We start from the raw sequence: 16,065 nt of genomic DNA on the forward strand, positions 1-16,065 counted from the left end.
CTCTTGATGCTTTATAGTGTGGCCTACGCAGTCAGTATTAGTCTGTCTTTAAGCATCTTGTTGTTTTTGGTTCTGCTGAAGAAGTCGTATATTTTTCATATAAGGTGTGGACGGTCTTCATATCCAAATCAATATAGCATAAGACTAGTTGCAGTTCAACTTAACATTGGAGTTACCCAAAACTCGAACTGAAAAAAACGAGAACGATGCTGAAAGGTATTCCTATCTGACTGCACTTGCTTTTTCTGATGACAATATTGTAATGTATATTTACAAAGCCATACTGTCACAGACCTTTGTAATATGATATGTACCTAATAGATACCCTTTTACCTGTGCATTATGTAACTTATTTAAAAAAACAAATGTATATAATGTACATAAACACAATATAAATATATTATTTGCCGTAGCAGTTTCAAGAAGCCATTGAGTGTTCAGCATAACTTGCTCCAATATCGTACAGGGCTGGAGTGAATTTACATTCAGTTCAATCAGTTCATTAAGTGCAGTTTTACTTCAGATATTTAGAGTTTACCTGTAGAGATGTCAGTAAAAATGTGTCACTGTCAGTCCGGTGAGGAGATTGTTGCCGTCATTTTATCCACATGATTCAACCTGTTCGGTTGAATTTCTGAATGACTGTGTAAAGATGAACTGATTTCAACACTGTTGTATTACAATGCAGTTTCATTATTCGCAAGATGAGAGGGACATTTGTTAGAGATGTTGAAAATACAGGGACACTATCACTGCACTGCATTTACCACTGCTTCATAATTTACCATATAGATTATTTTCAGATAAAAGTAATAAACAGTAAATATAATATATCAAACTATCCCCCAAAAAATTAATATATTAGACCTATAATGACATGATAATCAATTTTGAGAAAAACATAATTTGTTATGAAATATATCAGATTGACCACTGTGTTAATTATATCTAATCATTTTTAAGCTTTTGTGTTTTATCTGTTTTTGGACTCATTTCTGTGCTTGAAGGACTCATTATTCCACACTATGTATCAAGATGCAGTCATGTCTGTTGAGAAGAAATTAAATTCCTGTTTTAATTTTCTTTTTTTAATAATCCACCAACGTATTAAAAACATTTTACAGATATGTTTGTGTCTCCTACCATGTGTCTCTTGGTTTGAATGGTTCACTGTAATATGCACCGGTGTTAATTCATCTTAGAATAAATGCACAACATTAAGTTTAATTTTAATTTAATAAAACTGCTTGCATCTCCTGTCTATACAGTGGTGGACTCATAGACTATATGACTGCACCTGATCAACAAGGAAGAAAGGAAGATAAACCTCATACAGTTTGACCTGGGCGAGCAACTTTTTAAGCGAGAAAAAGAGGAAATATTAATATATGATTTTTTAACTTTAGCAACATCAAGTTTCTATTAAAGTTCATGCTTCATCTGGATGAAAAAAAAGTAATCTATCCATGCCAAGTGACAGATTTGAATGAACAACTAATTGAATACACTTTAACCCTGTAAAGCAGTGGTTCTCAACTGGTCTGGCTGCGGGACCCACCATCACCCCTTAATGACAAGCCGGGACCCACGACCTATATCTATATTCAAGAAGTCTAGTAGTAGTAACGTCTCTGTGTAGTAAACAACTGTCAAATCAAATAAAGAAAGTACACATCAATTATATTTTAACAAATATTATTCTCATTTTTCAAATTTAACTGGATGGATTATAAATAATACATAGAAATACATGAATAAATGTTCTTCTCATTTCAAGTAAAATAACGGCTGGATTAAAAAATAAATTACTTAACGAAATTCATTTTAGCAAAATTATTTTCACTGAATTGCCCTGCAGCTTTAAATTCAGTTCATTCAGGGTGAAGTGAAAAAGCCACAATATTATATATTTTTTCATCTTCTAAAAAGAGAAATTAGTGTTTGACTTGACAGACTCATATAGGTAAATTCTTCAGAGTCTAATGACTCTGGTCTCTCTGGCCATTTCTCTCTTTTGGAGATCATCCTATGATTTGACTTTCAGGACTCACACCTCAATAAATAGTCCTGCTCTGCTCATATGTCCTCGTCTCTCCCCCATGTGTCACGGTGTGTGTACATCTCACTCAAATCAGGAAACTTGTCAGAATACCCATATTTGATTGGCCGAGCTTCATCACGTGATGTGATTCACAACGCATTGGTCGGTGTTTTTCCTGCACCGCTGAACAAGTGCCGTAAATGCTGGAATAATTCCGCTACATAAAAAATGCCCTTCAAAAATAAAATCACATTTATTTATTTTTTTGTCAGGCAAAGGCCCGCGACCCACTGAAAACCGGTCCGCGACCCACTTTTGGGTCGCGACCCACCAGTTGAGAATCACTGCTGTAAAGTATGGTGTGTGGGGACATGCACGTACAACTGTGTCCATGCGTGCACGAGCTTGTGTCGTCACGTGCCCCCCCCCCCAAAAAAGCAGCAGAGCAGATGTGGGGAAGGACCAGCGGCCACCTCCTTTGCATATTGGGCGCCTTGTTCCACACACGCTGCGACGTTTACCAATCAGGTCGACACATGCAGCAAACCACGCCTGCGCGGCAACTCGTGTCGCGCGCGCCTCATCAGCATTGTACTGGCGGCGGAGCAAACAAAAGTTGTCACTATCCTTTTGCCGCTGCTGCATGCTCTGCGGACTCTTTCTGTAATATTTAACTTAGTTAATTCAAGCACGTTTGTCTTTGTAGTGGGTAATAGCGAGCTCGAAAACTGCATTGAAGAAGCTGCAGAGTTCACCAGCTGAAGCCAACTAGCATTACTACCTTTAGTTAAGTTGCTGTCGGGCACCCCGTGGGGTTTAAAGTGCAGCTAACAGTAGCGTCACTGGCTACTAGCAGGTAGTTAGCTCTAGTCACAATGGCAGCTGTGTGTCAGCCACGACGTGCCTTGGTGGAGATACCTGCTCCACAGCCCAAAATTGCAGGTAAGTCTGAAACCTGACTGCTTTTAAATTAACGCTGTAAATTGCTGTAACTTTTGTTCTTTGAGCGGGACGCGCCGCGTTGCTATCATGCTAATATTACCACAAGCTCGCGCCCACAGGACAAACATTCGGTCAGCGTAAACTTCCTAAAATGATGATAGTATACAATTTAAATGAACCTCTATTTCCCCAGTACGTTTAAAAGATGCGCGTTATGCTGTGTCCCAAATATCATTGTAGGTAATATTAACAAGAGCCAGTGTAACCCAGTTGATATTGACTGTTTTACAGCTCGAATGAGGAGGTCCTATCTAGAAATTCTGAGTGCTCGGTTAGCTCCATCTCCACTCCCAAGAGGGAGAAACGCAACGACTAACGCAAAGCGTGGGCACTCACGTAAGTACAACTAACGCTGACTGGAGGAAGCAACATGGAAAAAGAAACTAGCAGACGCTACATACCACCTGATGACTAGTGATTACTGAGTTTCTCTTTCCCTTGTTTTCTTATTGTTCTAATATTGTTTTTTGTCATATTGTTTTATGTTTTACAGTGGACTTGTCCATTGGTGGGGTCTGGAGTGGGAGGATAGTGGAGCAATGTGAGAAGATGGACGAGCACCACACCCCTCTCTCCAAACAGCAGCTTGTACAGCTAATTAGATCCCTCATCTTAGTTGAGCAGGTATCCATCCTGGCCCTTTTCAGTGTAATAGTGAGATGAGCTGAATTTTTACCCAACTCTGAGCCTTCACTACACACAGCGTAATCTGAAGTATTGGTGTGTTGCATTGCGTCCCAGAGCCAAGAGCCCAGGATCCTGGCGTCTGACCTGAAGTATCTTCAAGACGACCTGCAACAAAAGAAAGCCAATGTTTACCGGTCCATACCGTACTCGCGGCTCGGCTCCAACAGGGACGCTCACTGCTACAGAAAAGCATATCCTCACCTGGTGGCGTTCAAAGTGAGTGTACATACATGATACATGATGACACTTTGTGGAAAACCTGCAGATTTAGTGTGCTTTTATATTCTCCACTTCTATTGTAGGTATGCATTTTATTCTAGACTTTTAAGGAGGAGGCGTGTGCTCTTTAAGCACACCACTGCTGCTCTATTGTTGTGCTTGATGTCTTCATAAAGGGGATATTGAGTCACTGATGTGTTAAAAACCATAATTTGCCTGGCTCTGTGAGTTTGGTGTTTCATTGTGTAATCCTAAACTGTTGCCTCTTTATCCCCCCCCCAGGTTTCCTGTCAGGAGTGGGGCCACGTTCTCCTGAGGAACAAAGAGTGGGACGCCTTGTTGGAGCACACGTTGATGGCGTGGTGCTACACCAGCGAGCTGCCGCAGTGGGATACAGCGAACCACAACGCTCTCCGAGAACAGTGTTACGGCATTTTGGCAGCTCACAGCCTCGCCGCTCTCCAGCACCACCACCCTGGACCCGACAGAGGACGCGAGCTGCTCAGAAGGTACCACTTTAGTTTTTAAAGGGCCTGTGAACATCCACATCCAGAACCTAAACAATACATGTATAAATATGGTGCATAGTATCCTTTGTCAGATTAGGGGAATGCTCAACAAGGAAGTGATCATGTAAACAGCTCAGTTTGGTTGCTGAACCACATGAAACTCAACCTTTTGCTCAGTGTTTTTCTGTCGTGCATCTGGAGGGTCAGAGTGAACCAGATACTAAGTGTACACCAATATAGTCACTCTATTTTCCTTTTATTTTGTGGCACTAATAAGATGTGAACTGATCCTTGAACGACCGAGGTCAACTCGGGTCACTGGGGAATTCAGGCTACCTCAAACCTCGCTTTACGCAAATAATTTTCTTTAAAGTCACGTTGACTTTGCTGGCGTGTTGGCAGCTGATTTCCGATTTAAATATCCTGCTGAATCAATGCCACATGGGCATCCTACTGGAGTCCAGTATTGCCACCTGTTGAATGTAAGTTCTCACCTTTTAGCCTTAGGTTGGTACCCCAACCCCTTGAGTTCACTTTTGGTTGATGGAAGTTCCACTTCCTTTACCACTCAAGTGTTAACTTAGCTCTCACTGCATAACGTGTTTGTATATGATGCTGATCAGTCCTTTTGAACTATTCTAGCAGCTAAAGATTCAGAGTACTACATCTAAATGATAGTTGCTTACATTCTGAGGTAGCTGCTGAAGTACTCACTAGCTAGGTATTTGCTTTCTCAAATGCTATTCATAGGTTCATATACATAATTGACTTACTTGTGTTTTTAGTTGTAGGTTTTGGTCGTCGGCCCCTGAAAACCTAATGTTTCATTGAATTGAGAAGGTATCTATGTCTAACAGAGGACTCTTGTGTTTTTTCTGTCTCTAGGCTGAATATGGCTCAGTTGCAAAGCCAGTCAATTGTGCCGTGTATTCAGGAGTTGCAGAGGATTATGGGATGTGCTGATGTCTCCTCCATGGACACAAAATAACACGAGACGTACCCTCTGACCAGCTGACGACAGTCAAAAGTGTGCTTTGTAGTTGACCTAAATAATTTATATGTGGTACAGGGCCAAAAAACATTTTACGTGTTAGTGTTTGTTTGGAAAAACCACAACAGTATTTGTCCAAAGGGCAGGGTAGCAACTAAAAATGTGAAGGTTTGAAAAGGTAACGAAAACCACCGCCTACATGGTCGAAAATGCAACAAATCCTCAATTTTAATCACAATGTGTTTTTCTGTGGACTGGAAAGTATTGGAGTGCAACATTTGTAGCATAGCACACCTCAAAATGTATTTATTGTTGTTAATGTTATCTTCATATGTTGCCTTACAAAAAACACTCTTCTTTTTAGAGAAACAGTCGCATCCTGAGAAATGTTGCGATCAGTTGGTGCTGCCAGATGTATTTATGATGTTTGTATATGTTTAGAATCACTTTTGCATTGACCATTGAAATGTTAAAAGTAAGAAATGGCCTTGTTGCTTTATCAGGGTGTGTGTGTGTGGGTGTATGTGTGTGTTACCGTTGACAATGCTTGAATACTGTGGCCTTTGCCATCTTTGACTAAAGTTATATGTATGTCGTGTTTATAGAGAACAGGCTGTCACTGATTGCACTGTTGCCATTTGTCCTGAAAACTTGAACATTTTGATAAAAGACTCCCAATTTCAATAAAGTTACTTTGTACTGTTGAACAGCGTGCCCATCTGTGTTGTTTGTCTCACTGTGTCCTTGGTTTCTGTATTTAGTCTTCACTGTAAAACGGAGCATTTTTCCATGTAACCCAACAAACTAGTACTGTTTGCAGCAGACATTTATATTCCTGCTGATGCATAGCTGTGATACTCGGCTACTTGCAGTAAGTTTGTGTTTCGCGGTTGCTTTTTGATAAACTTAGTGACTGCAAAGATCAAACCAGTTGCCAGTCTGCTTTAGTCACAACTTCACAAAATGTGTAATTTGCTGATGTGTCCAGATGTCCTCTTCACATTTTGTATCTGATGTCTGTCGGTTCTTTCCAAGCATCACATAGTGAATTATTGTCTGCCTAAAATCTTTTTTTTCATATAGTGTATTAGACCAAGAAGACCAGACGTGTGCGTCTCTTGTTTTCATCTTTCTCTTGTCGAGATGGGAATTGCAGCACCCCTGGGTGTTTTCTCCCCCAACATCTGTGTGCTGTGGAGTTAGTGGACTGTGGAGTTGGTAAAGCGCCTTGATTGGAGGCTGCTGCTTCTTAAAGCTCAGCCATTGTTGTAGATAATGTGATTAATCCATCAATGGTTTAATCATTTGTTCGTTCTGGGCATCGTGTTCGAGCTCTGCTGAGTTACCATTTTGCACCACTAGGTGGAGCCCACGTTGCACTATTTTCCGCTCGTGACTAAACCCGTGGGAGTAATGTATATGCCACTGTAGAAACAGCTGTTGCCATGGCACTCTGTAGAGTGAGTATTAAATAATATTTAGGGTTGGAGGTAATGAATGGGACGCTGATGGGGTGAGAAGCTGTGGGCTCACACATGCTCTGTTTCGTTGCCTCTAATTACAGAAATAATAATAATAATGAAATGGCAAATGAAACCACAGTGTCAGTCCAAGCCGTCACAATAAATGAGCTTTCATAGCTTGCTTTTAGAGGCAGAAAGAAATGATTTCTGTGATGTCAAAATGAGCACTGCAAATTGAACCTTCCTGTCTTTAGCTTAACTGTCGTAGAGCTAAAAGCTATTTCACATACGCTAAAGGCATGCCCGGGATCTCACCTGAGTTTAGTCCCGTGCTCATTAGAGGCCACCAGGAAGTCCTTACTCAAGCTCACTGATCTTTAATTAAGGAGCTCCAAGGCCCTCCCAAGTAGCGTAGAAGTTAAAATGCTATTATTATGACATGGCTGCAAAGAAAAGAAGATAAAAACAACCAATGCATTCCTGCTCCCCTGTGCCTCGGATGTGTTTTTGAGGTTGCCTTCACTCCAGCACCGAGATCAGAGAGCTGCCAGCTACAAAGACGGGCCTCCCTGTTTGCCTGCCTCTCTATCGCCGTGGGCCTTTCACAGCGCAGTAAATTCAGTCTTGTGCCTCCAGTGCTCCGTTGTGCACATCCAAAAATTGGCAATCGTTTATGCTGCCGATACATGCGGTCACTGGAGGTTAGCCCTGGAAACAACTGGCAAATATGTCACCATTTTAGTTGTTGATGATGCATTCTTGCATTAATGTTGTCATAATGAACAGGCTTTCATCGTCACGCCTAACCTCACCAACCTTTCACTATCGCTGTGCCAGATCCGGGAACAGCTTCTTTTTGAAAATGCCGATATATGTAACAATTTGGGAGGGCATGACCACTGACCAATGATGTCGTCCTTCCCTCTCGGGGTGTCATGGAGGACAATGACAACATGTTTTGTCATTTAATTTGGAGGACTTTGTTGTCCCTCATCTCAATTTGCTTGTAAATATGACAGTCACATGGTTTCTCCTGACTTCACAAGTTGACGGTTCTGCCTGAATGTACTATTAAAGGATTGACCTGCGTGCAGTGGATTAGAGGATACTGAGGGACCCTGAAGAAAACATCTGGTTTAGAGGAGCCTTTGTCGACCCATTACTTTTACAGTGTGCAGTCATAGATTGTGGACTTTGATAGAGGCAGCACCTGAACTGGAACACAGCAAGTGGGTTTGCGTGCCTTCTTAAAGGGTTGTGATAAAATTCAGAAAATAGATGAGGCAGGGTGAAGGTAATTTCATCCCAAAATAGCTCCCGCGATGGATTGTGTTCCTGTGGAATGACTATTCCCTCTCGGTAGAACGTGAGCTTTACGTTGGTGGTTTTGAGTTCATCTTCAGCCATCTAATAAGGGGCTGATTTACTCCTCAGGGTGCCAGGTGAGTGTAATTAACGGTAATTAACTAGCTGTGAGGATGGAAAGAAGCGCTGTTGAGTCCCACAGTTACAGAAAGCGACTGAGAGTGGGTGAACATAGTGGCTGAGTGTTTGTACATGACTTGAATCGTCTCGCGTAGCTTAACTCCTCTCGTAGACATCTGTACTGACATTCAAACATCTGTCGCTGCAGCCCGGGCAATCGGAGCTGAAACAGAGTGACGGAGAGCATTCTGATGCCACGCAGCCGGAATTGCAATGATAAATCCAAAGAGCCGTGCTGCTGCCGAGGACACTGATAAGAACAGCGAGGACAAAACTTGCTGCCACGGTGCTGGAGATGACCTTTACAGTCCTATTTTCGTAAAGTTTAATTGTGTCTTACAATAGTGGGCTCCTTACACATAGCAACCAGGGCTTTGGTTCAAATTAGCAGAGCTGTGGACCGGTGACGTCTGTTATTTCATTCCTCAAACGATCCCTTGGATATACTGCGTATAGCCTACTATACTGTTCCCATCTGTGACCAAATACCCCCGACACAGTTATCTCTTTGGAGGAAAATGACACTGATTTACAGAACTTAAGTCGTTTTTTTGGATATCTGTACTTTACTTTACTATTTATACTGCTGTTGACTTTTACTTTTACTTCACTACATTTTGCAAAGAAAACTGATACTTTGACTCCGATACATTTCCCCTGAAACCTTCGTTACTTGCTACAAAATCAAATCTATCTTTAGAAACAAAATGAATCACGTTTTCAATCACGTTAATGCGCAAAACAAGTGCTCTCAAAGCCGCGGTGTTTAGATGCCCAGTGATGCCCAGGATGCTACATGCTATAGCTAGCGAGCGACAACACTTGTAGAATTCCACACAGGACGGGTGGGATGAGGAGAGGTGGATGGGTCAAACAAACACTGGTGTTTCCTCCAGGAGGCCGCAGTTTGTGCCGTGTGTGAAACGAGAAGCCAATGTTGATTTATTTGTGACGTGACTTCCGTACTTAAGCAACGCCACTTCCGTAGATATTTTAACGCAAACCACGATCTTTTCCTAAACCTAACTAAGTAGTTTCATCGTCTAAACCTTAGTTGCTTCCTGTGAAGATGGAAGTTTATTTTGAAAAGACAGTATGCATGTAACAAGCGAAAACAGACTCATGTTGCTGGACCTTTGCAGGAAAAACGCACGAAAAATGAGGAGTAACTTTTCGTAAGATATCAATAAAACGGGGATGAATTTATATCATTGTATAAAGAGAGTGACATGAGAAGATCAATCATGTCTAAGTTAAATCAGCTATAATCACTCTTTTAAAGTGATTAGTGACTCGTCTAAAACATTTAAAAAAGGAATAACTTCAATAGAATCATTCTATACACTGTAGCTTCTTTACATTCTATTAGAATGTAAATAAGCTACATTGTATTATAATGTAGCTTCTTTAAAACAATTCTATTAGAAGTTACATTCTAATAGAATTGTCTTTTGAAGATGAACAGTTCAGACTTGCTGGGTTAAGGATAACGTCCACTGCCTGCAAAACTTTGTCGACTGTTAACTTTCGTTATTATCGCAATTTAGGGAAAGAAAGTAACGTGAATTATCAGAAAGCCTGCAAGCAATCACTTGCACAGTAGGACGTGTTGAGAGTGTTCCTTTTCTGACATGGACCTTCATGATTAACAGGTTCTGAAAGGCAGCCTCTCGGTGAGAAGCGCAGCTCTGGCCGTCGTTACAGTTATAGAAATGATTGCAGTATAATAACATATTATTATTATAAGTTTCCAAATGTCACGTTAGTCACGTGTGCTCAATTTTGAAAACCAACTTCTTTTGAAGATGAACAGGACATGTTTCAGTCTCAAGTGATGACTGGGTTGTTACTTTCGGTGCTGCTTTAGTATTGATCATGTTTTGATATTTGAGTCATTTTGTGGATGATCAGATGGAGTTATGATGGTAGCAGTCGCCCAATTGCAGATTCAGCTTGAGCAAAACCTTTGCCTGTTGTGTTCAAATCAGGCCCATAGGAGTTTACAAGGCAGGTGTCCTTTCTCACAACACTGACCTGATGCATCAAGTGGATATTTTTTGCTGAACACAACATTATGCATTTGCCCTCTACATCCTCTAGTCGGAATGAGCATACTTATAAACGCACTGTTACAACTCCTTCATTGTGTCATATTGCTTTTTGGAGAATTATGATGATAAGTTCATAGTAGATGCAAAAGTATACTTATGTACAATATATTATGTTGAACATTGTTGCTCCTGGATGGATCACATCAACCCAATTATTGTCAACACAGCTCCATGTCCTTGGTCATGGTGCCACAGCACTTAAAAGAATAAACTTCATAATTCTCAAAATTCTGACCCTTTGCTTTTTTATTAACAGCATTTACTTGTACTTTTACTTTCAATACTTAAGTACATTTAATATCAGAAAATTACTTTTGATACTTAAGTACAATAAATATCAGATACTTTAAGACTTTTACTCAAGTAGTATTCTAATAGGTGACTTTTACTTTTACTGGAGTCATTTTCCAGTAAGGTATCTTTACTTTTACTCAAGTATGGCTTTTGGGTACTTTATACACCACTGCTTATTTATTACAATTAGATTGAATTTGGCTTTTGGATTGGAGAATATTCAAAGCCCGTGTTTAAAGCTGCAGGGCTATAGAATACACAAGGGATGGCTGTGTGTTGGAACTTAATTAAAACGGTGTGTGCATTTGTTTGTGCTTATTGTGTCCTGGGTCTAAACTAGTTGATGTACCTTTTTTCACGTCAGCCAGTTTGACAGGTGTAGTTCAAACAGTCATGGCTGCATTCCATTTCGGTGGGGATGTTTCAGGGCCCCGGTGTTGTGCATGCTGGCTCATTGGCTCTGCCATTCCAGTGTGAACACATGTTAGAGATGCTTGTAGGTGGATGGTGTTATCTTCACACAAAGCCAGGCTAGCTGTTTCCAGTGTTTGTGCTAAGCTAACCAGCTGCTAGTTCCAGCTTCATATTGAATATTGAACACACACGCAAGAGAGGTATCAATCTTTTCATCTACTCGCGGCAAGGAAGCAAATGAGTGTTGTTCCCCCAAAAATGTAAAGTGAAGTATCAACAATATCTTGACTTCCTACTTCACATTAAAATAATCGCTTTCAGATTTCTCCCTCTGGGATTGCAGTATGCGGTTCACGTTTGAAAACTCACATGCAAATGTAATCAGAGGCCTCTCTGTCAACTGCACTTCAAAGCTGCACGGCGGGACACTCAAACCACTCATATATTTGTTATTTCTTAGCCATTATGTCAATTTCTCTTTGAGATGTGTTTGAATCTTTGGTGTCAAACGTTATTTTACCAAGGCTAAAACATTCCATTTCTACTCTTAACAGCGGATATTTTCTGCGGGTGAGCCCGGTAATTTCGGTTGAGACCAGTTGATTTATTTTTTTTCAGTTACAGAAGAGCGAAGCAATTTTTCCGACGGTAAAAGGTCAAGAGAACTCGGTGAGCTGTTCATATCCTGAAAAGGAGTCCAGTTGGAATCAAAATACACAGGGATGTGTAGTTTTGACGGCGACATCCGTCCGTGTTTTGAATTGTTTTTCTGCACAGTGGAGAGATGCAGACAAGATGGTAGCGATAGAGATTAAGGAATTACATGTCACAAAGGTCACAAATCTGCACTTTAATCCACAGAGAAATCTTCCGCCTCTCCTGAATACGAATTAAGTCGAGGAATTCCATTTGTTTTTTAGCCCAAATCTATTTAAGGTGGGTGAACTTTACATGTTCATGATGAGGTTTAACTTTTAAAATGGCTGCCTTCTGAGATGAATTGAGCAAAAGTAATCAAATTCCTCGAAGAAAGTTACAATATTCTCTCTATATACATCAACATATTATCTCAACTCTTTTTCATTGTGCTTTAAACTCAGATTTAATAAATGGAGAATAGTTTTTGATTGAACTCTACCTAATGTTCAACCCAGCCTAAGCATATAAAGCGTGTTTGACCACTGACGGAATCGTTCAGCGGGATGTGTTTCTGAGGGGATAAATGACCACGTAATGGCACTGTCAAAACTAATTATATCAAGCTGTTTTAGATGACTCTAAAGTGCTTGGCTCCCACATCTAGTCTCTCAACTGCAGATGAAATGCAGGTTGATTCTGCGTGCCCCCCCAGGTCATTGGAAGCAGGTGCTCATGAATATAGAGGATGTTAAATATGCGTGAAGTTATTAATTACAAGTCTGGTGTATTTACAAGGTGCTCCCGCATTCTGGCTTTGCTAGTCGGGCACGTCTGTCAATACGTCTCTTCTTCTCTTGCTCGTCTGCGCCGATCGCTTTCTTCCTCCCTCACTCACCCCTCACCCAAGGTGGCCTCGGGGAGGGGAGGGGGGGGGGGGGGGCAAGTGCTGGAATGTTTTCTTTGTCGCATCGAATTATATTGCTGTTATTCCTATTTGTATTCCGTCTGTTTGTTTGTACATTATCCGGCGTTGGTCACCAAGTAGCATTTGTTTTGTGCCCGGAGACAAAATGATAAATTGAGAATGCAAATGCACCATGGCACATAAAAACAGTCATTAATGAATTAAAGGATTGTTAGTTTACTGTTGACCTTTATCCGCAACCAGTCTCTGCCCGTCCTCCGCCAACTAATACTCTACATTCAAATGCATCGTCTTTGTTTTTACACAAGTAAATAAATCCTGTTGTCGACACAATGCCGGCCACAAGTGTTTATATTGAACTGAGTCGATGCCAGTGTTCAGTGCCGCTGTAGTGCAGCATAAGGTGGGTGCACAGATCACCGTAACCATGTGGCTTCAGTCTTTAGCTCACATCAATCATACTTGAGCTGCAGCTGTAACATTAGCATGGCATCGTTGTAGTGGCAGTGCACTGAAGACAAACCGTTTCCTATAAATATAACTTGTCGGAGGCACAGGTATCCACGGAGGTGTTGCAACTGTCACATTTTCATCAGAACGGAGATTACATACCTCTGTTCAAGAGTATTGCTCGGAAGATTTGCACATCTCGTATACAACTCGTAATGCTCTTATAAATGAATCGCTTTGGATGCAATGCCAAGTGCAGTAAGATATAGAAACCAAACATGTCGGAAAGCAGGATGATATGTTAATGTTGTTATTTGTGCCTTTTTTCCGGCTTGAGAGCAGACTTTGATTCCGTGAATCGTTTGGCGTCTGACTGTGTAAAGAGGAGGGAGGACAGTGTGGTTTTGAGTGCTAGAAATCCCAGCAGCTGGTGGCTTGCATTCATCAACACACCGTCAAATTTGGGAGTGTAGGAAACATCCTAATGCCTTGGCTTGGTTTCTGAAGGCAAGTTTAAAATCCTGCAATCAGGTTAATTGCTGTATTTGTTGCTCATTCAGAGGGAGAATGACATCCACATTTCTGGAAATGAGGTGGAGCCCGGCTAGAGGTGCCTGTGTGCATAACTTTATAACTGATCTAATTAACATTCGCACGGTAGAACTGCTCAGAATTGGCCTTAATGTCAGAAATCACTTGACTTTGTACTGCAGTGGTGAAGTTGCTCGGCGCTCCCATTGACTTCTATGCTTCAAAGGAAATGTCACATTTAAAATTCAGCCACAGTGGTTGCTGCCTAATTGCCCCTTTTAAAGTCAAGTTTAGTGTTATGAGAAAAGCTTCGTCTCAAAGTTCTATTCATACAAACAGTGGGCATGAATGAGGAACAATATTCGAGAACACGTCAAAACTCCTGCTGACATCTCCCACTGAAATGCAGCGCATTACCCAGAACATTGCTCTAATAGTTGGAGCTAGACAGGCGAGCGCCTTCACTGTGTCACGTACGTGTGTGAGAGCGAGAGAAAGGCAACAGATATGGACAGCATAATGGCGTACGGTGGGGTCTCAAAATGACAGGCGAGCTGCTGACCAGGCCCCCGAGGGGGCCCCGTCCCGGGGTCATGTGTCATTAGCACCTTCTGATTTGGTGGCAGCCTCCGAAACAGCGGTGCTGTTTTCATGGCTGAGTGGAAAGCCTTCGCGGCCGGCGCCTGTCCTCACTTTGCCTCTTTCCAAGGGAATAAGCTCCAGGCAGCATCAGGCAGGCAGAAGATTCCTCCCACTCACTCGGCTGCACAGCCAGATGCTTCTGACGATATGCTCACCTTATCTTGACAAAGTCGACGTTGTCATGAGTGTCAGAAAACCTAAATTTGCAGTGTTAATTTAACTAATTTAAGCGGGTTTTAGCACCGCTATATCAGCTGTGCGAATGAACTAAAGGCTTTCTAGTCAATTCTTGAAAATGCTGACTCTGTATATGCACATTACAGACTCTAGACTCCTCAAACATCACAGATTGGGATGCAGCGTTTGCTGTCCGTCTTTGTCAGTCACAGCCCTGTTTAAATTTAGATCAAGAGTCACACTGATAGGCGTGGAAGATCTGGAGTAGAGCTAAATTACTGCCACAGAACCTGAACACAGAAGTGCTGATGGGGCTGGAAGTGAAACACAAAAGTTAGAGAGCTGTCAAGCTCTAAAATAACACAGCGAGCCGGCTGAAAAGATGATTACGGGCAATTATGCAGCGGCAAATGCCCTCCAAGGGGAGTCCTTCCGCATTTCAGAGGTGAGCTGGAATGGACACACAAATAATGCAGGTTAGCATCTGCTGTGTTTGTGCAAGGCAGCTGTCATATCCCACACATAACTACAATTACCTGTAAGTGGGTCTGTGTGATGAAAGCAATAGATGATAGAGGAGTAAGAGCTAACTCACTCCTGCACCATTGGATCATTTATTCAGGCTCTCAGCTCCAGTGTTCAGATAGTGTGAACATGTCCATTCATAGTTGAGAGAATCAAATAACATCATTTATAATATTATACAACTTAGAGGGTCATTCTGCATAACGGTGTTACAGAATCATAATCGGACAACTTTTCGCTGAGTATATGTGTGCAAGGAGTTTGTTTTGGAGTCGGCAGAATAAAGAAATAAAAGAATCATGTAAAAATAAGATTAATTCATTTAAGATGAGAGTTATAAATGAAATGTTAAATGCACAGTTTTTTCACAAGAATTATAAACTTGTATGGGAGGCACGTGTATGATATTCTGATCAAGGTGTACCTGGAAGAACAGTCTGAATTTGATCTTAATTAAAACTGAACAAAGAAACCTTTTTTATCACAAGTTATAAAAACAGTATATGGACGGCAATACTTCATTAGGGATATAATATTGACCCCACCTGTCTTGCTATTACAGATATCTTTTGGTGGAATGTAGTAAAATTATCTCTTTTATCTGCTCTCACTTGGAGAATTCATGTCAAACGTTACTTCAGATCGGCCACACAAACTGGCCATTTATCACCCAAAAAAGCATCAACATCCACTGCTTTTCCTCGCCCCCGACTGCACCTTTTATCTTTTCAAACGGATTGTGTGTAGCAGCCCTCCTCCCTTCACGCCAGTCTTCCTTCCCAGACAGGAAGTCATTACAGGGGCTCTCACCCCATCACAGATGGCCATTTAACACATCGCTGGCAACTGCAAAATGAACCAGGAGTAGCAGCCGCTCGACTAGACCCGGCCGACTTTGCACAAATGTTTATCTCTCACTCACCTGCTGTGCTGGGGTGGGAGGTGCACTTCAACCTTGGC

General features: G+C 41.5%; 1 protein-coding gene across 1 annotated transcript; it reads left to right on the top strand.

Moving 5' to 3' along the window:
• Positions 1 to 2,622: 2,622 nt before the first annotated feature.
• LOC142952661 (uncharacterized) lies at positions 2,623 to 6,156 on the top strand. Its single transcript, XM_076094517.1, has 6 exons — positions 2,623 to 2,983; positions 3,275 to 3,379; positions 3,537 to 3,667; positions 3,785 to 3,946; positions 4,232 to 4,458; positions 5,344 to 6,156. Exons 1-6 carry the CDS (start codon positions 2,917 to 2,919, stop codon positions 5,444 to 5,446), a joined length of 795 nt encoding a protein of 264 aa, XP_075950632.1. The 5' UTR covers positions 2,623 to 2,916; the 3' UTR covers positions 5,447 to 6,156.
• Positions 6,157 to 16,065: the final 9,909 nt, after the last annotated feature.

Source organism: Anarhichas minor, unplaced genomic scaffold, assembly GCF_050575085.1.
Source record: "Anarhichas minor isolate MPS153535 unplaced genomic scaffold, ASM5057508v1 ptg000018l, whole genome shotgun sequence".
Lineage (NCBI taxonomy): Eukaryota > Metazoa > Chordata > Actinopteri > Perciformes > Anarhichadidae > Anarhichas > Anarhichas minor.

What these genes read in the sequence shown, in the direction of transcription:
- LOC142952661 (XM_076094517.1), top strand. Translation starts at nt 2,917, where the DNA reads ATGGCAGCTGTGTGTCAGCCACGACGTGCCTTGGTGGAGATACCTGCT. An exon ending in TCCACAGCCCAAAATTGCAG is followed by an intron (nt 2,984 to 3,274) that starts GTAAGTCTGAAA and finishes ACTGTTTTACAG; the next exon opens with CTCGAATGAGGAGGTCCTAT. An exon ending in CGCAAAGCGTGGGCACTCAC is followed by an intron (nt 3,380 to 3,536) that starts GTAAGTACAACT and finishes TATGTTTTACAG; the next exon opens with TGGACTTGTCCATTGGTGGG.